Source organism: Lynx rufus, unplaced genomic scaffold (genome assembly GCF_022079265.1).
Source record: "Lynx rufus isolate CCGP_SWC_20201006 ecotype Redwood Valley unplaced genomic scaffold, mLynRuf1.p SCAF_24, whole genome shotgun sequence".
NCBI classification, from domain to species: Eukaryota; Metazoa; Chordata; class Mammalia; order Carnivora; family Felidae; genus Lynx; species Lynx rufus.
The window spans coordinates 13,089,717-13,108,433 of record NW_025814839.1 but is presented as its reverse complement, the minus strand read 5'-3'; the positions used below and the strand labels follow the sequence as shown (position 1 = coordinate 13,108,433).

Below are 18,717 nucleotides of genomic sequence, written 5' to 3'. Positions count from 1 at the left end.
CCAAGCTGTCCGGCAGCCAATGGGAAGCAAGCCCTTGGGAGTGTCCCGCCCTGGGTCGAGAGCCAAGAGCCAATGGAAAATGGGGGCTGAACGGTGATGCGGCCGGAGGTAGGTGGAGTCGCCCGCGACCTGGACGGGAGCCTGGCGGGGTCAGCCCCTGACGAGCTGCCTGGCGCATGGCTGTGTGGGGACTGGGATCCCGCCTTGGCCTGCGCGGGGGCCTCGGCGCCGGCAGGCTGCTGTGTCCCCGTTTCCAGAGCCGCGGCCCCCAGGGCGTGGAAGACGGGGACGGGTGAGTGCCTGGCTGGGGAGGGTAACTCGGACACCTGCCGTGAATTGTGGTGTCGTCGCCATGGTGACGTCACACCGCAGTGAGGTCGCCGCAGCAACAGCCAGGTGACACGTCTTAGTCCTGACGTCACCTTGGCCACGTGAGCACCGTGGCAGCCAGAGACCCAAGATTTCTTTGCACAAGTCCGAACGAAGCCCGGCTGTCGTGCGTCAGGGCAGGGCACGTCCCTGGCCCGCCACGAGGGCCATCTTGCCCCGCCTCACCGTCGGGTGGGCCTCAATTCAGATTTTGACCTATTTTCTAAGACACAGAGATACACCAACACGATCTGAAGGTGGCCGTCCTCACCGACCTTGAAACTTGCTCCCCTTCCCAGACCTCCGAACCCGCGTGGTCCCATGAATTTATCATGGATCGATATACTCTCCTAGATCCAGTAATTGAACGTTTGGATCACCTCGTGATGCCACATGTTCGTGTCAAAGCCTGCATTAAAGGTGTTATGTTGCTATTTGAAAATGCCAGAATTAGAACTCTGTTTTGCCAGGTCTTCATTCCTGAGTATACGTGAAGCTTCTTAGAAGGGAAATGGCCCAGATTACTTTCTCCAAGCAGCCCTGACTGGGTAGAGTAGAGGATAAGAGTTTGGGTGGGTCAAAGTAACGGTTTCTGTCGGGTAAAAGGTAACTGGGGTCTGGAGTAAGGTAGTCTTGGGCATGAATCCCAGCCCTGTGTCTTCCTTCCTCAGGGACCTGGAGTCTCATCTTGTGAGCTCCAATTTCCTCAACAGTAAAAGGAAGGTCACCGGTAGTGCCTATGGGATAATTCCAGGAGATAATGCCAGTAATCCACTTAGCACAGTGCAGAGACTATGGAAAGTGATCAATAAACTCTTTCAGTGAATATTTATTGAGCATGTGCATTGAGCAGTGCACTACATGAGCTATTCTGCAGATAATGGATGTGGGCAGGACACAGAGCTTGCCCACAACGGACTGAATTGGGAAGAAGGGAGGAAAATGATGCCAACACGAGATCCAAACAGAGGAGGGGAAAGTGCTGCCTCTGAGGTTACTGGGCAAGATGTGACCCACTGAAGGAGGGTCATGCCCACTCTCCACTTCTTGATGTCTGTGTCTCATTAGGCCACAGCCTTCCTTGAAGACACCCAAGATCCCCAAGATATACACCAAAACAGGAGACAAAGGTAGGCGGCAGATGAAACATGCAAAAAACTCCATTTGAAAGTTCTTCCAAATTGTTTGCATACGTTAAAAATTATGTAACAGGGGCACCTGGGTGGCTCAGTTGGTTAGGCATCCGACTTCGGTTCCGGTGATCTCACAGTTCATGAGTTCGAGCCCCATGTCAGCTCTGTGCTGACAACTCAGAGCCTGGAGCCTGCTTCAGATTCTGTATCTCCCACAGGTCTCAATAAATATCATCAAATGTGATATGAAATGAAAGATGCCTAAGATATATGAAGTGATAAAAGCAAATTGCAGAGCAATTCAAATAATTGAAATCTACTTGGATAAAAGTGTGTGTTATGCGTATATACATATATGTGTTCAGATATGCATAGAATATGCTGAAAGGTTACATCTTGAAGTACTACCTGGGAGAGAGATTGAGTTTAGGAGAGGGGAATGAACAGAAGGGCTTTCATTGTTTATGGCGCATACTTTTATTCTATTCTAGGACTTTTTGTAATGAGCATATATTACTTTATGTAAACAATACCTGAAAATAATGTTGTACAGAAAAAAGTGAGATGTAGACTGTATCAATGTGACATATTTTCTAAAGTTTACAACTGCAGGGGCGCCTGGCCGGCTCAGAAGTGCATGCGACTCTTGATCTTGGGGTCCTGAGTTCGAGCCCTATGTCGGGTGTAGAGATTTCTTAAGTATTTTTTTTTATTTATTTTTTTTAATGTTTATTTTTGAGAGAGACAGAGCATGAGTGGGGAGGGGCAGACACACACACACACACACACACACACACACACACACACACACAGAATCTGAAGCAGGCTCCAGGCTCTGAGCGGTAGGCACAGAGCCCCACACGGGGCTTGAACTCACAAGCCATGAGATCATGCCCTGAGCTGAAGTCGGACACTTAACCAACTGAGCCACCCAGGTGCCCCTACTTAAATATTTTAATTAAAAAAATTGCAGGTTGGGGCGCCTGGGTGGCTCAGTCGGTTAAGCATCCCACTCTTGGTTTCGACTCAGGTCATGATCTTATGGCTTTGTGGGATCAAGCCCTGCATTGGGCTGTGTGCTGGTAGTGGGAGCCTGCTCTCCCCCTCTCTCTGCCCCTCCCCCACTCGCACTGTCTCTGTTTCTCTCAAAGTAAACGAATAAACTTAAAAAAAACTGTGCAGGTGGGGCGCCTGGCTGGCTCAGTCGGTTGAGCGTCCGACTTCGACTCAGGTCATCATCTCACAGATTGTGAGTTTGAGCCCTGCGTCGGGCTCTGTGCCGACAGCTCAGAGCCTGGAGCCTGCTTCGGATTCTGGGTCTCTCTCTCTCTCTCTATCCCTCCTCCGTTCATGCTATGTCTCTCTCTGTCTCAAAAATAAATAAACAGCAAAAAAAAAATTTTTTTTTAAACTGTGCAGGTCACTAGTTTACATATATTTTGGGGAGTATGTACTTAGGTCGTAAAAGTATAAAAGATATGCATACGATATACTTAATGCCACGGAACCATACTCTTAGAAATGATTCGAATGCTAAGTTTTATGTTATGTGTCTACTACCACAGTAAATAAAGGGAAAGAGAACGGGCACAGGCATGCCCTCCAGCCGAGACCCCCAGGGACAGTCTAGTCAAGTTGGGTCACTTAGCTCATTACATGGCACACCGTGGGCTCAGTGAGAAGATACTGGAAAGGACCCATTATAGGACTGGGCTTATGCCAGGTGATCTGGAGCAAATTCCAGGAAGTGGGGTGTTGCTCTGGATTGGATGCCATCAGGAAGCAGGGCTAATTCTCTAGTTGGGTATCTCAATCTTTTTTTTTTTAATTTTTTTAACGTTTATTTATTTTTGAGACAGAGAGAGACAGAGCATGAACAGGGGAGGGTCAGAGAGAAGGAGACACAGAATTGGAAACAGGCTCCAGGCTCTGAGCTGTCAGCACAGAGCCCGACGTGGGGCTCGAACTCACGGACCGCGAGATCATGACCTGAGCCGAAGTCGGCCGCTTAACCGACTGAGCCACCCAGGCGCCCCTCAATCATTTTTTTTTATAAATTTTTTTTTTTTTTTACGTTTTTTATTTATTTTTGGGACAGAGAGAGACAGAGCATGAATGGGGGAGGGGCAGAGAGAGAGGAAGACACAGCATGGGAAACAGGCTCCAGGCTCCGAGCCATCAGCCCAGAGCCTGACGCGGGGCTCGAACTCACGGAGCGCGAGATCGTGACCTGGCTGAAGTAGGACGCTTAACCGACTGCGCCACCCAGGCGCCCCTACCCCTCAATCATTTTTTATCTAGAAGGTGGGTGTGACAAAGAGAGGCCAAAGCTGTCATTGATAAAGAAGCAGCAGTCCCTCGCATTAGCCAGAGAATGGGGATGTTTGGTCATTTTTACAGGTTGGACAGTGTTCTGTGCTCAGACATGATTATGGGGGGTCTTGTTTGGGGATTGCTGTGTCACAGTCAGAGTGGGGGCCACCAGACAGTGTTCTACAGAGGTGTTTGAGTCCCAACGGAACACCACAGCCTGCCTGCGAGCACCAGGCTGGCTCCTGGCTGTCGGGAGCAGATTTGTTCTATCTCCGTGGTTAAGGGAACATGGTGGGAAATCGTGACCTAGGCAGAGATCCACAGAGGACTTCAATTTTATGTGAAATATAATTATAATATGTACCTATATGTCTTATTTCTTTTTTTAAACAATGTTTATTTATTGAAGAGAGAGAGAGAGAGAGCCGTCCCACGCAAGTGGGGTAGGGGCAGAGAGAGAGGAAGAGAAAGAATCCCAAGGAGGCGGCACACAGACAGCATGGAGCCCAACACGGGGCTCAGTGTCACAAACCATGACATCATGACCTGAACTGAAATCAAGAGTCGGATGTTTAACCGACCGAGCCACCCAGGTGCCCCTTCATATGTCTTATTTCTTTAGCGGAATGATTAGTACATGATTTTTAGGCATAAAATAAAAGCATGTCAGGAAAGAAGTTACCCTTAGGAATAGCAATGAAAGAGAGTACCTGGGGGCTTCAGGGGTGCTGATCATTCTCTGTTTGTTGATCTGGGTCCTGATCACAGAGGTATATTCAGGTAGGAGCAATTGATCAACTTATATACTTAGGATTTGAGCACTTTTCTTTTTTTTTTTTTTTAAATTTTTTTTTTCAATGTTTATTTATTTTTGGGACAGAGAGAGACAGAGCATGAACGGGGGAGGGGCAGAGAGAGAGGGAGACACAGAATCGGAAACAGGCTCCAGGCTCCGAGCCATCAGCCCAGAGCCTGACATGGGGCTCGAACTCCCGGACCTCGAGATCGTGACCTGGCTGAAGTCGGACGCTTAACCGACTGCGCCACCCAGGCGCCCCGAGCACTTTTCTGTGTATATGTTATCCTTCAGGTGGAAAGTTTTTTTAAAAAAAGAGCATGTCAGGAAAAATAAAAAATCTTAATTTGGGTGGCTAAACGTTTTTTCATAGGGTTTTCTAGCACCTTCACTGGAGAAAGGAGACCTAAAGATGACCAGGTGTTTGAAGCCGTGGGAACTACAGATGAATTAAGCTCAGCCATTGGGTAAGGCAGACGGGGTTGGCCTTGAGGCGGGGTTTGAATAGGCACCAGTAACGTAGTTCACGGGAAGCTCTCGAGAGCAGCGCTGGCTGGCCCCGGGGGGCGGCCAACCCTTGGTGAACCTGCCTCGGCCTGGCACGAGGCCTCCACGAGGCTGCCGGGGGCTGCAGGCGCCTTTCCCTTCCGGCCCTGCCTGCTCCTGGCTGGCATCTGTCCCACGCCATGTGGAGCTGCCATGCCCCTCCTTCCCTGGTTCCCCCACTCTTCAGGCGAGTACGGGTGTGCGGCTCCCACCTCCCAGTGATGGGCCCGACTAGGTGAGGTGTTCAGGATGGATAATGGCAGGTGCAGGTGGTCTGCCGCAGACCCCTTGGTGTCTGTGGGAAGGCGGGGGGTGGGGGGAGGAGGTGGAAGAGGCAGACACAAGGTGAAATGGGCAGGGGGGAAGGACGGGGAGTTCTGGCATCAGCTGTTTAGGATTAGCAAATCAGCAAGCCATCATCCCTCAGTCCGGGGCGGGGGGCAGGAGACTGGGGACGCCTCGATTGTGGATTGTCGGAGAGCAAGCCTCTCCATGTGCCGGGCAGAGAGCCTCAGCCCACGTGCCTCGTGGAGCCCACAGTCTTGGGGGTGCTGGGGGAGCAGACGGTAGAGGGGCACCCTCCAGGTGGCGGGAGCCTGAAGGAGCAGCACCGAGGAGGGTCTGCAACTGGCTGCATCGTGGGGATGTCTTCCCTGAGGATATTCCCGGGCACCTGCCTGGTGCCAGGCCGGAGGATGTCGCTTTGCGGAGGGCAGACTGTGTCCGGCCCACAGAGTTGTTCCTTGCAGTCCAAAGCGGGAGACCCACGCTAGATGACAAATTAACACGTTTGTCTGTTTAGTTCTGACTATGAGGCAGGCTAAGACGATACACTGGTTGTGCCCAGAAGGCAACCTCTGTTGCGTGGTGACGCTTCACCCCAGTCCCCTCCTCTGTCTTCCGGGTGGGTCCAGCCAATGGAAGGCACCAGCAGGAGATGGGACATTGGTAGAGAGAGGAGCGGGAACACTTTTGCCCCCATTCCCCAGTGACTCTCGCCCAGTCAGCTGCACGGCTTCTGGCGGTGGCCCCACCGAGAATCCAGCTCTCCCGGGTCTGGAGCACCTTTGACCCTCCCTCGCCCCTTCAGGCCCCTGCTTGTGCTAATTTTTGCCACCCACTGTCATTCCATAACTTTTCTCACACCCTGTTAATAGTCCCCTGGCCAGCCTTTCCTCCAGGAACCCTGCGAATGCACTGCCGACTCTTCCCTGCCAGGCCCCTGACTGGTAAAGAGAGTGGCAGAGTTTGGAGGGAGGCTGGAGCTGGGGTCCTGACCTGCGTCTGGGGCGCTTGGCTTTCCCCGTCCCACCTGCCTTACCAGGAACTCCTACTCAGCCTTCAAAGTCCCACTTCCAGCACTGCTTCCTCCAGGAAGCCCTCCCTGAACTCCAGCCAAGGCCAAGGTTCCCAGGACCCTGGCCCTTTCCTCCAGAGAGCTGACCTCAGTTTGCAACTTCACGTTCAGTCGTGTGATACCCGATTCACGCCTCGGCCTCCTGCCGAACAGAGCCTGTGTCCCTTGTACTCATGCTGAATTGCCTGGACCTGGCCAGAGTAGGCACTGAGAAAGGAAGTGTTGACTGGATGAGTAATGAGTATAAGAAAAGGCATTTTGAGCAACAAACACCCCTAACCAAATGAAAGGTTATGATGTTCTCACTGTCAGCAAGAAAAATAACCCTGTGGTGTCAGAGCTGAATTAGGGCCCACAGACATGATGTGAGACGCAGATTCTTTTCTTTTTCCTCACAGGTTTGCTTTGGAATTAGTCGCAGAAAAAGGCCACCCGTTTGCTGAAGAGCTGCAGAAAGTGAGTAGCAGTGTCTCATCCCAAGTTGGGATTTGTATCTCTGTGGCCTGATGGCCATAACTGGATTTGCCATCTGACCGTCACTTCCTCTCTGGGTCACCTGGGGCTACTCACTGTTTCTCTGGGATCCTCTGTTTCTTCACCTGCAAAACGGGGACACAGAGATCATCCTCCCTCCCAGGCGAGTGGTGAGAACAGCACCAAGGCGGGGGGAACGTAAAGTGCAGTGGACTTGACCCAGCGTGCTTCTGCCCTTCAGGGGACGCACGGCAATGTCTGGTATTACTCTTGGTGGTTACAGGTGGGCCGGGGGGGGGGGTGGGCTCCTGACATCTAGTTGGTAGAGGCCAGGGATGCACATGCTAAATGTCCTACAACGCCCAGGGCCTCCCCTGCCACAGAGAATGCCCCTTGCCTGAATGTCAGCAGCCCCGAGGCTGAGAAACCTGGGAAAACCAGCTTCAGGAAGCCCTAGGCCAGGGGACCTTATGGCCTTTAGTATTAGTGTTCTCCTTAGGAAGCATGGAGACTGTGACCCACAGACAGGACTTTAACAGTGGAGACAGGGACATCCCCTCGGATGCATAGGACGGGCCCAAGGTTTCAGTCTACACATTGGCCTGAGACTGTAGAAGCTGCTTCCTGAACACTCAGCCTGCTTCAGTCCTCCAGGCCAGGCTGGGGCCCGCTTAGCCTCCTGGGAGCAGGCGGAGGGCAGTGAGGGGGCCACAGAAGGATGGGAGGGCCTTAAGTGCCGGAACTCTCTGTGAATGAGGCCCTCCTGTGCGCCGCCAGCGTGGTTTTCAGCCTCCCAGTGAAGAAGTTCTCACCTCAGCAGGCGTCATTTCCGCATGCTGTGCTCATCTCTGCAGGGTTTCCAGAGGGAAAAGGCTGAGGCGGGGGTGGGGGGGCAGTGACGTGATGAGTCCACCTATGCTTTAGGCCCCTGTCCTTTGGGTCCCAGCTCCAACGTCACGTCCCCCAGGGCCTGGTGCAGCCGCCCAGCCTCCAGCCCGGTTAGGTGCCTCCTCCAGCTTTCCACAACCCCCGTTGTGGAGGCCCCGCCTCTAACGGCAGGTGCCACAAAGAGTGTCACACGGTCTGATCCGTCTGTCTCCTCACTGGCCTGGGCACCCCGAGGGTGCAGACTGTGACCTTCTCACCCGGGAGCCCCACCAGGTCCCCGCTCGCTGGGCCCGTGCACCGCTCTCCTCAGAAGCCTGTGACCTGCAGGTTAACGGGCACGTTATTGGGGCAAAACAAACTCCTAAAGGAAAGGGCCGCCTGCCCAAGGCGCCGGGGCTGGGAATCAGCGGAGTTGGGATCTGATTCCCAAGCTGGCTCCCGCCCCCTCCAGTGCTGGGGTGAGTGCTGCAGCTGGCCGTCCAGGGGGGCACTACCGTTACCCCGCCTCCCGCTCGAAGCCCGCGAGACGCCAGGCGGCCGAGGTCCCCACCCAGGTTCTGCCGGTCGGCGGCCCAAGGAGGGTCCCAGCTCACTGCTGGGTGGGCGGCCTCTGCTGCCTCCCGCTGCGCCCTGCTCCCGGCACGCTGTCACAGTCGCCATCTCAGCAGAGGTCACAGACCACCACCCACCTCACGGCGCCCCACCCAGCTTGAGCGGACTCTGGCCGGCCACAAAGGAGGCGGCATTCGTGGGGCTCACTGGCACGGGCGCCCGTGGGTCGTTTGTCACGCAGGGGTCAACCGTGTTCTCGTAGATACTTGTCCTTTATGGCTTAGTTTTAAAGCACTGTCACGTTTGGTGTCTTGGCCCGGCTGTCACAGGTCAGACAACCAAAGCCGTCAGTGGAGAGGAAAGGGAAAGACTTCCCGGGGCCCAGGCCTGACGGAGACGAGAGTGGGGTGAGAAGCTACCTCTTGACTGTCACTGGGCACCTGACGCTCATCGTCTGTGTGACTCGCACCCCCAAGGGACCCAGGGCCCCCGCTCAACAGAGCTGGTGTCCGAGGCAGACGTGCCGAAGGTTCAGACGGAGTTTGCTGATTCGCCTTTAAATGCCAGCTGATTAAAGATCTGGCCAGTCCCCAGCAGGGCAGCCCCTGCTCGCCTCCTGGTGTCACAGCGCACCCCTGCACGTGGAACCACGCGAGCCCCGCCCGGCCCGCCAGGAATGGGTCTTCACTGTCACCCCCCGTTGCTTCCCCAGATCCAGTGCTCGCTGCAGGAAGTCGGCTCTGCCCTGGCGACCCCGCGCTCCTCGGCCAGGGAGGCTCACTTAAGTAATCTTCTCTCCCAACCTGCCGCGCGTGCTCAGAGGTGGGACCCTGTCCGGGGCGTCCCCTGGCACCCCCGTCAGCCTGGCCCGTAGACCCCGAGAAGGAAGGCCCTCCCAAGCCGGCGGAAGTGGTTTGCAGAGCCCCCCGGGGTGGAAGGGACATGGGTGCGGTTTCCTTGGTCTGGGCTGCGACGGGCCCCATGGCCGTGTCCTCCTGCTTCTCGGCTCCTCAGGATGTGCTGCATTCGAGGCGGGGCCCATCCTGGAGCTGGAGCAGTGGATCGACAGATACTCCAGCCAGCTCCCCCCTCTCACGGCATTTATCCTGCCGGTAGGTGCCAGGCGGTGTCAACCTGGGGGTGGCCGCAGGCCAAGTGTGTTCACAGAAACACACAGGTGCGGAGTAAGCCCCCTCTTTAATTTTTGCCCGACAGAAGCTGGCCGCCGGCCTCCCAAGTCCCCTCCGGACCCTCCCCGGTCCCTCCCCAGCCCTGCCCACTTTGGAGGGGGCTTCCCAGTGGACGCGCCCCTCTGCAGGGCCCCGGAAGCAGAACACTGCTGGCTGGGGGCAGGGGCAGGGTCCTACGTATCTGTCGGTCCATCTGTCCAGGGAGCTCCCTGTCTGCAGTGGGCACGCCCACCCCCCCACCCCCTTCCCCCCCCTCCCCACCCCCGCTCCAGCCAGCGCCCGCTCTCTCCTTTCAGTCGGGAGGCAAGAGCAGCTCCGCGCTGCACTTCTGTCGGGCCGTGTGCCGCCGAGCAGAGAGACGGTAAGGGGGCCAAGGGAGAGGGGGGGGGCCTGGCCAGAGCAGCAGGCAAGCCTAGGAGGGTCGGCTCCGTGCCATCCAGCCACCCATCGGCAGACCTTCACCTGCCACCTTCACCGTTCCAGGTGGACGCCAGCCAGCCCGGGTCTCTGTCCTCAGAGCCCTGCATAGCCGAGGGGAGACAGTGACCCGCGAGCGGACAAATGACAGATGATGTAACCACATCACGCTCAGAGCTTACGGAGAAACAAGAGGTTATAGGTGAACAGGGTAGGAGGAGTCCCTGATGGGGTTAGCTGGTTATTTATAATTCTGATACTCACATGCTATGAAAGTCAAAAGGATATTCGGGGAGAGGCCTCCCTGCCCTGTGCCCCGGCTCCTCATCCCTGGGGGTTAATGTAAGTGGGGTAGTTGGAGCTGGGCAGAAATGAGTGGAGAGCCCCGCACCGTGGTCAAGGCTGTGAGGGACGTGGAGTGGACACAGGGAGGGTGTCTCCCAGTCACACTGCGTGAGCCAGGGGTTGAAGGATTGGGGGGCGGGAGGAACAGCGTCCAGTGCGAGGGGACAGCAAGGGCAGAGGTGGCAGCCCGCACTGAACGGACACAAAGGAGACCCGAGTGTCTGGGTCCAGAGGGAGAGGGTGTGGGGCACAACGAGGCCAGAGACCGGGCAGGGCCTCGGAGGCACAGAGAGGTCTACCTCTATCCCGAGAGCAATAGGAAACCGTTGGTGGGCTTTAGGCCACGCGGTGACATGAAGGGACCCTGCTGGCTGCTGGGTAAAGGGCCCAGAGGGACCCACAGGGCTGGCAGCGGGGCTGGGGGGGGGCAGGTGGAAGCTCTCAACAGACCAGCCACCCGCTGCCCCAACACCTCCGAGTCAGGAAGAGGAAGGACCCCTAAAAGCTACTGACAGCCTTTCAGAGAAACTTCAGAAGAGTTCCCTGCAAAACCCCCATTTATACCACTCGTAACGCCAGCTCACCCAGCTTCCCGGACAAATGGAAGTGAAGCCCTACCTACACTGATAGAATGGGCAGGGCCATGCATTTGCTCATCGTCACCTCATTGATGCCTCAGGATAACCTTGGCAGAGGGGTGGTGGCAGCCCCCTGTGTACAGGAGTCGGGAAACTGGAGCTCAGAGAGGCGGCCTCGTGGCCAGGGTGGTCACCTGAGCGGTCCACGGCAGAGTCCAGATTCGAGCCCGGGTCGGTCTGCTTCCAAACCCAAGCTCTGTCCACAGCCCCACATCACAAATGTCCCATCCCTCATGAGAGGCTCGTGGGCCCAAGTGGTTCCCAAAGGGGTCCCGCGTAACAGAGCTTCAGTTTCAAAAGAAAAAATTCATCGTTTGTAGAAAACCATCCGTGTCGGCAATGCCCACGGTACCAAAACAATCGGAGAGACGCAAAGGCCCGGCAGGGGGCCTCGTCCAGCAGAGGATGCACCAGGCAGGGTGGTGGGGACGTGCATGTGGGATGATGAAACCCCTTGGGCAGGGGACACAAAGCCAGAGCCTCGGTTTCGGGGAGAGCATCTCTCAGCAAGGGTTATGTGGCGGAGGTGACCTGTGTCAAGGGCCCGGCAAGGGCCCGTCCCGTCACCAGTGCTCAGCAGACAGCAGTCCGGAGGGATGTCTGCGCCCAGGCCGGCAAGGGCACCAGGTCAAGCCGCTGTAGGCTCTGAGGTGCCGGTGTGGGACGCAGCCCTGGGTCCCCTGGAGTGTCGATCCCGTAATATACGCGACGTGGCGTTTCCTCCTCTTCCAGGGTGGTGCCTCTTGTCCAGATGGGTGAGACGGACGCTAACGTGGCCAAGTTTTTAAACAGGTACTCTGATGGAATTTGGAGAGTCCCACTCAGTAAAACTAGGCACGTTGTGGGAAGCAACGATAAGAGAAGGGGGCCCACACGTTCATATCCACTGAGGGTCGGCGACGTGCCAGGCGCTGCGTCGGGCACAGGGATGCAGCTGAGAATGAGGCAGGTACCGTCCCTGTCCCTGGTGAGGTGAAGGTGTCGTCGGGAGAGGCTGTTGTGAAAACCAGGAGCACGCAACATAAGAACAAAGGGACAGTGCAGTAGGAAGGGGCCTGCTTTCGGGTTGAGTGACCAGGGAGCTCAGGCAGGGGTCAGACCCACTGTCAGCCCCTCCCCACAAGACTCCAGGGCTGTATGAACTGAGAAGAGACAGCCAGGCAAAGCCAGCTCAGGGCCGTCAGGGCCCAGGGCCCTGACACAGGAACCAGTGAGCCGGGCTGGCCCCAGGAGGTCTTGTCTGGGTTCCGTTCCAGCCTTGCCTCATGCAGTTCCAGTGTGGGCAAGGTCAGGGCCCAGGGGCAGGCTGAGAACCAGGGGGCCCCTGGGAGCTGTCCTGGATTTCCAGAAAGCGACCTCACAGCCGGGGTCTCGCCCCTCACTGAGGTCACTCCTCCCCCTGGGATGTGACCTGATCAGCTCCTTTCTTCCTGGGAGGTGGCTGGGCCTGAAGGGAGAGAGGAAGGTTCCGTTCATCGGCACAGCAGTGACCTTTGGGGAGCCTTGTCCTCCCGTAGTGTTGTGTGGGCCAAGCCAGTTCATTTCCTCAGCAAGGAGGATAGCACTAGGCAGACTGGAAACAAGCATGTCACTACCTTCCATGAATGGGAGAGACCCAGAGCAGAATCTCTTCCACTGCCCCCAAACCCTGCCCCCAGAGAGATGGCCAGGCATCAGAAGGAGGGGGGCTTGATCTCAGTGGGGGCGTGGTCAGGGAAGGTTCCAGCCTGGAAGGCTGGCAGGACCTGGCATGGAGCTGGCCACAGAGGGTAAGATTGGGGCCTGGAGAGGTGGAAGAGGGTGGTGGGCAGCGCTCGGCATGAAAACAAGGAAAAGTGGGGGACGGTTGAAAGGTGGGCGGCTTCGTGAACTCACTGCAGGCTCCTTAAGGGCAGGCTGGGTGTCTCAGTCCTGGTCACGGAAGGTACACAAACCAGTCTAGGGAGTGGCCCAAAGCCACCAGCCCTCTGAGGTCCGGTGGGGGTAGCGGCCTCATCTGGCAGGAACTGCCCCAGCCCCGGCGCCAGAGTCACAGAAGCTGGCCCGGAGTGTCATCCATCAAAGCCCAAGTTGGCCGAGCACCCGCTGTCCCGCCCGATGCTCCTGGGGTGTGTGATTTATATTTCCTCCTTGAAGGCTAATATGGGAAGGACCCAGTTAGCATTGATCTCTCATTTCAGATCATTCTCTCTGTCCCTCCAGACTCAGCGACTATCTCTTCACATTAGCCAGATACACAGCCATGAAAGAGGGGAATCAGGAAAAAATATACAAGAAAAATGACCCGTCGGACCGAGCCTGAGGCACCTGGAAATAATGCAAAGGGGGAGATCTGTAGAGCCCTCCGAGGTGAAGAGTTTGTCCTTCCTGTCCTGATTCTTGAAGATCTCGCCCAGGGGGACTGGAGGAGACCCCTGTCCTCCCCGCTAGGCTCTCCTGGGTCTTAGAGGAGGTGGTAATGAATGAATTCAGTATGGGGGAAAATAAGGCAAAGTGATCCCAGCAGTGAAAAGCCACATAGAAAAAAATTAAAAGTGGGAAAAGCTTAAGCCATGTGTGTGTGTGTGTGTGTGTGTGGGTGTGTGTGTGCGCGTGCGCGTGTGCACATGTGGTGAGAGAGCCCTTCCCCTGCCGGCTCAGCTGGCATAAAGATTTGGAACGATATCAGAGACCCTGGGAAATGTAATTGGGATTTAGCTGGGCCAGAGGGGCTGTAAATGTCACGTTTATAAAGGGGAAGGCAGGCGGGATTTGGAAGTTCGGTCACCTCCGAGCCACCATCCCCACCTACGTATGGGGGCAGGGCAGCTGCACACTGACAGGTGAGGCCTCATGACTTGCCTCGGACTCAGGGATGAGGGACCAGGGTCCAGGGACGAGGGACCGAGGAACGGCACGGCTTGGAGAAGGACTTCTTTCTCTGCCGGTTTATGCCTCTGAGATCCATGCCATGGCTGTATTTTATCTCTCTTGTCACCGCCGCCCCCTCCCACTGCGAGATGACACTGCCAGTGCCAGCTGTGTCCTTGGGAAGGGGATATTTATGCAGGGCGAGGAGGCGGCCCTGAGAACGTGAAGATCGCGCGCTGCTAATTGCGGGAAATGACTCCGGAAGGGCAGGCTCTCGCTAACTGTCAGGGCCAAGATGCCTGGTGAACTCGGCTCAGCAATCGTTCACTCGCGGAGCCCCTGCTTCACATCGGGCACCGGCTCGCTTCAGGCAGGCTGGTCACTCTGCTGTCCTCCTTGCCAGCAAGTCCGCGAACGCTAAAATGATCGGTCACACGTATAATTTTGCTCTCATTTCTTACGACTCTGCCTGCACATTTTGCAGGAATGGGTACGTTTCATCCCGCTGGATCCTTGGCCTCCGGGCAGGCTGCAGCAACCCTCTTAAGCCTGGGCGGGGAGGTGGCTGAGGTGCCGGTGAGCGTGGGCGAAGGTGAAATCCCTCCTGGAAGAGGCCGTGTCCGAGGCCTGCCCCGCTCCGCCCGCCCAGTGGTTAGCGCCAGGTCTGCTCCCCAGCGGGTGCTGAGCGTCTGTGCACAGAGCTGGAAACACTGAAAGCACCAGCATTTCAGGAGAGGCTAACGTGGCTAACTGCCCTGCAAGCACTCGGGCCGGGCCAGGGAGGAGCTGGCCCCAAGAGCTTGCGGTGAACCACTCGTTCCCCAGCTTCTGCCCCCTCCTCACAGTCTTCCTGGAAGGGGCAGGACACATGTACCAAAACGCTCCCAGCCATGGTCAGACACCCTGGAAAAGGACAAGAGAAGCCCTTTGAGGAAATACAGCATAAAATGATGCTTTGAAACAAAGCAGCTTGCCTCTTGCCAAATCCCGTCCCCGCCAGCCCTTGCTGGGAGAGGCTGTTGCGCGCCTGGAGTTAACCCCCGGTTCCCAGGCCCTGCCTCCGCCTCCTGTCTTTGGCCGGCACGCGTTCCCCGAGAAACGGCCCAGGCGCAGGGCAGACTTGGCATCTCGGGGGCTGCCTCCCGTGTTGCCAACCTGAGAAAAACAGAGCGAGCCTGCTCTGGGGACCCAGAGGACTGATCAGTTTGAAACATTTGCTGTCCTGCAGGGCCTCACAAAGGCACACTGGAGCCAGAAGCAAAAGGAGAAATGCGCACCCCTGCGTGCTCCCGGCAAAATATCCTCCTGTGTCTCAAACCCAGGGGGAAAGTTCATGAAAAGCTCCACCCTCCAGACACACGACTAAGTAGGAAGCCCGCGTTGCCTGATCTGTTTGCACGCTGCCGTCGGCGCTCACAAGCCGTCGCCCCCGCCCCGCGCAGTTGTGCAGGGGTCGGGAAAGAAACAGCAGGCCGCTTTTACTTAAAACTGTGATGTCTTGGGGCGCCTGCCTGGCTCGGTCAGTGGAGCAGGCGACTCTTGATCTCGGGTGGTGAGTTCCAGCCCTGCGCTGGACACAGAGATTACTTAAAAAATGGTGATGGTTCCTCGATCATAGATCTTTTGCATCCTTTTAATCTTTTAAAATATCACATGAAACTTTTACCTCCCTTGATTCCTGGGGTTTGGGGCACTTCCATACATTGGCACCCATTGAAGTACCTCACCTGCCTACCCCTGGGCCAGACCAGGGGCCCGGGGCACATTTAATACTCCTGCCAGAGAGGAGCTGGGGATTGACTGTGTGCCGGGCCCGGTCCAGGGGTGCCACGGACCCTCTTGTTCAAACCTCACAGTAGCCCTGAAACAGGCACTCTGCAGGGGAAGAAACCGAGGCTCAGGGGAAGCATCTTGTCTCAGGGAGTCTGCAGCCAGGTGTGGGCTCAGGACAGGGGGCCTTGTGTCTCTCCCTCCACCGCCACTTGACAGTCGTTTTAATCACGACCTGGGCCGCTGAGAACAATGTCAGACGCTAATAGATTCTGCCGTCTCATTTCTCAACCCAGTTTCCCTTAACTGATCTCTCCTGGCTATTGTTAATGTGCATTTTTCACCGAGTAATTTTCTCCGCCCGAACTTGTAACACATCCCAATGACAAACGTCCCGGTTCCGAATCCCCCGTCAGCTGCAATGTCACCCTCGCCTCCTCCCGACACCTTCCTCCGACAGCCCATCCAGTTTTATGATCGCTCTGTCCCAGTTATCACTATTGAACCTTTAAGAATCCAGACGTACTTCAAGTTTAATTGAATAAAATTCCTTGTATAATAAATTCCGCATGAATGCTACATAAATCAGTGCCTGGACGGATTTGTGGCCCGTCCCTCCCTCCCTTCGCCCAGGCCCAGGAGTCTTCCGGGCAATACTGGACCCAGGCTGGCCCAGTCGTTCTATCAAGGACTTACCTTTGCAGTCCTGATGGGGGCGCAGTTTCCTTCTCTGAGAGTCCTCCGTGGAAGACCGTGCTTGAGCCGGAGCAAAGGCAGGGGTGACAGGTCGGGGACGCCTGAGGCCTGAGGATGTCCCTCACTTTCCTCTCCCACTCCACAGAATCAGACACTTGTGACGGAGGGACCGTGCACACTTCCTAGAGACGCACGCACGTATTCACCGCGCGCATACGCCGTGGAAGCCCCGGGCAAGAATCCCCTAGAATGACCAGCGTAGCCCCCCTTCTCAGGAGCCGACCGGAGTCTCAGGCTGCCTGCCGCAAAGCCTCGCCTGGAGTCCGCAGAGCTCCAGCATTGAAGCGCGAGAAGCAGCACTGGGGCTGGCCGGCGAGGCCGCCGGACGGCTTCCGATGCTTGAAACACCGCGGAGGGCAGTGAGCGCAGCTTGGCATGGGCTCAAGACCAGCTCTGGAACTTTCTAGCTTCTTGCCTCTGGGTGGGCCACTCCATCCTTCTCAGCCTTGCTTCTTCGTCTGTGAAATGGGAAGGACAACAATGTCTGCCCCATAGGTAGGGGCCACCGGGAGAGCTTAATGAGGCAGCGTGTAAAAGGGCTCGGCACGCCCCGCAGCAAGCCAGCTGTTCTTACGGTTTGTCCTTACGGTTAAATTCGAATTCAGGCTCCAGCTGTGCCGCTTCCTGGGTGAGCCACCGTGAGTGAATTGCTCACTAACCTCGCTGAGCCTCAGTCTTCACCTTTTTGAAGTTTATTTATTTATTTTGAGAGACAGAGACAGAGATGGGGAGGGGCAGAGAGAGAGAATTCCAAGCAGGCGCCGTGCTGTCAGTACAGAGCCCGACACGGGGCTCGAACCCGCACGCCGGGAGATCACGACCTGAGCCAAAATCAAGAGTCAAACGCGTAACCGACTTCACCTTTTTTTTTTTTAATGTTTATTTTTGAGAGAGAGAGAGAGAGAGAGAGGGCGTGCACAAGCGGGGGAGGGGCACAGAGCAAGGGGAACAGAGGGCCCGAAGCAGGCTTAGCGCTGGCAGCAGAGAGACTGATGCGGGGCTTGAACTCGTGAACCACAAGATGGTGACCCGAGCCGAAGTCAGACACTTAACCGACTGAGCCACCCAGGCGGCCGCCCCCTCAGTCTTCACCTTTTATGACTGGGGATGATTCAATTTCCGAGGGTTCGGGGAATAAGTCAACGGGTTCAGCACACAGCAGCGGCTATATCCAAAAAAAAAAAAAAAAAGTAGCTTACTATTGAATTGGGTCTTCTCCTTTTCTAAGTACTTGCAAGTAGCTCAGGCCTGGGTGAAGCCCAGAACACCACCAAGCAGCGCCTCCGGGTGGTTTGGACTTGCTGAGGCTGGAGGGACACAGGTGTGCTCCAGGAGGTGCTAGTCCCAGTCAGACCAAGGGCCACGGCTCCAGGGACACCATGCCCGACTGAAAGGGAGAGGTACTCAGTCACAGAGCAATGAGAGCCGAAAGGGATCAGAGAGATCATTGCTCCCATTTCACAGATGAAGAAACTGAGGTAGAGACATGCGTAAGTATTAGTAGGTCAGTATCAATAACGACCGCAAATTGAGTACTGATTGTGTCCAGGCCTCCTAACCACTTTACAGGCAACCTTTCGTTTAATTCTTTCAACAGCCCCTGCACGTGGTACTGTTAACATTACTGTCATGTCCAAATTACAGGCGGAAAAACTGAGGCGCGGAGAGGAGAAAGGGCTTTCCCGAGGTCATATGGCTCTAGGAGGTGGAGCCGGGCTCTTCATCGGGGCTCTACACCCTCTCAGCACCATGGCTACCGTTCCCTCAATGCTCGACTGCATGGACGTGTCTCATTTCTCGGAACCCTGTGAGGCGTGTACACATTCTCCCCATTTCACAGGTCTAAGGAAACTGAGGCTCAGAGAGGTGAAGTTGCCTGCTCAGAGTCCCACAGCACCTGCTGCGGCAATGATGATGGTTATAATGGTATCATCACAAACAGCTGACATTTACAGAGCTCTTCTCGAGCAACAGGAGGGCTGCTCTACTGAGCGATACCAGAGCAGCTTCCGTGTGTGCTTAGCACATGCCCCCCCCCCACGCCACCCCCCCCCCCACAGGTACATATTTGTATCTTTGTTTCAGATGCAGACACAGAAACCGGGGCACAGGGAGACAGCACTTTGGCCAGTGTCACACAGCAAGAAGAGGCCAAACTCGGATTTGAACTTGGGTCTGTCTACCTCCAGCACGTTCTTGAACCTCTCCACGGTGACTCATGCCACCCGAGGCCTCCCTGTGGGCAGCAGCAGAGCCAGGACAAGAACCCCAGTTTTCAGGGGCCACCTTGGGGCAGTGATTGACAGCTAAGTAGGGGAGGGGA

At 56.0% G+C, this 18,717-nt stretch overlaps 1 protein-coding gene across 4 annotated transcripts; it reads left to right on the top strand.

Annotated features, from left to right (window-relative positions):
- The first annotated feature begins 160 nt into the window (after nt 1-160).
- Nucleotides 161-13,567, top strand: MMAB (metabolism of cobalamin associated B). 4 transcript variants are annotated; one of them, XR_006963666.1, is made up of 9 exons: nt 161-292; nt 1,438-1,499; nt 4,985-5,078; nt 6,913-6,970; nt 9,141-9,213; nt 9,443-9,540; nt 9,915-9,979; nt 10,102-11,810; nt 13,221-13,260. XR_006963666.1 is itself a non-coding variant. In XM_047088424.1 (9 exons), the coding sequence occupies exons 1-9, from the start codon at nt 177-179 to the stop codon at nt 13,318-13,320; spliced, it is 726 nt and encodes a 241-aa protein (XP_046944380.1). In that variant the 5' UTR covers nt 161-176; the 3' UTR covers nt 13,321-13,567. The 4 variants fall into 4 exon arrangements, 2 of the variants coding, with proteins under 2 accessions (XP_046944380.1, XP_046944381.1); XR_006963665.1 differs by having other exon boundaries at nt 9,141-9,250; XM_047088424.1 differs by having other exon boundaries at nt 11,751-11,810; nt 13,221-13,567.
- The last annotated feature ends 5,150 nt before the right edge of the window (nt 13,568-18,717 follow it).

What these genes read in the sequence shown, in the direction of transcription:
- MMAB (XM_047088424.1), top strand. Translation starts at nt 177, where the DNA reads ATGGCTGTGTGGGGACTGGGATCCCGCCTTGGCCTGCGCGGGGGCCTC. An exon ending in GGCGTGGAAGACGGGGACGG is followed by an intron (nt 293 to 1,437) that starts GTGAGTGCCTGG and finishes GTGTCTCATTAG; the next exon opens with GCCACAGCCTTCCTTGAAGA. An exon ending in TTGCTGAAGAGCTGCAGAAA is followed by an intron (nt 6,971 to 9,140) that starts GTGAGTAGCAGT and finishes TTGCTTCCCCAG; the next exon opens with ATCCAGTGCTCGCTGCAGGA.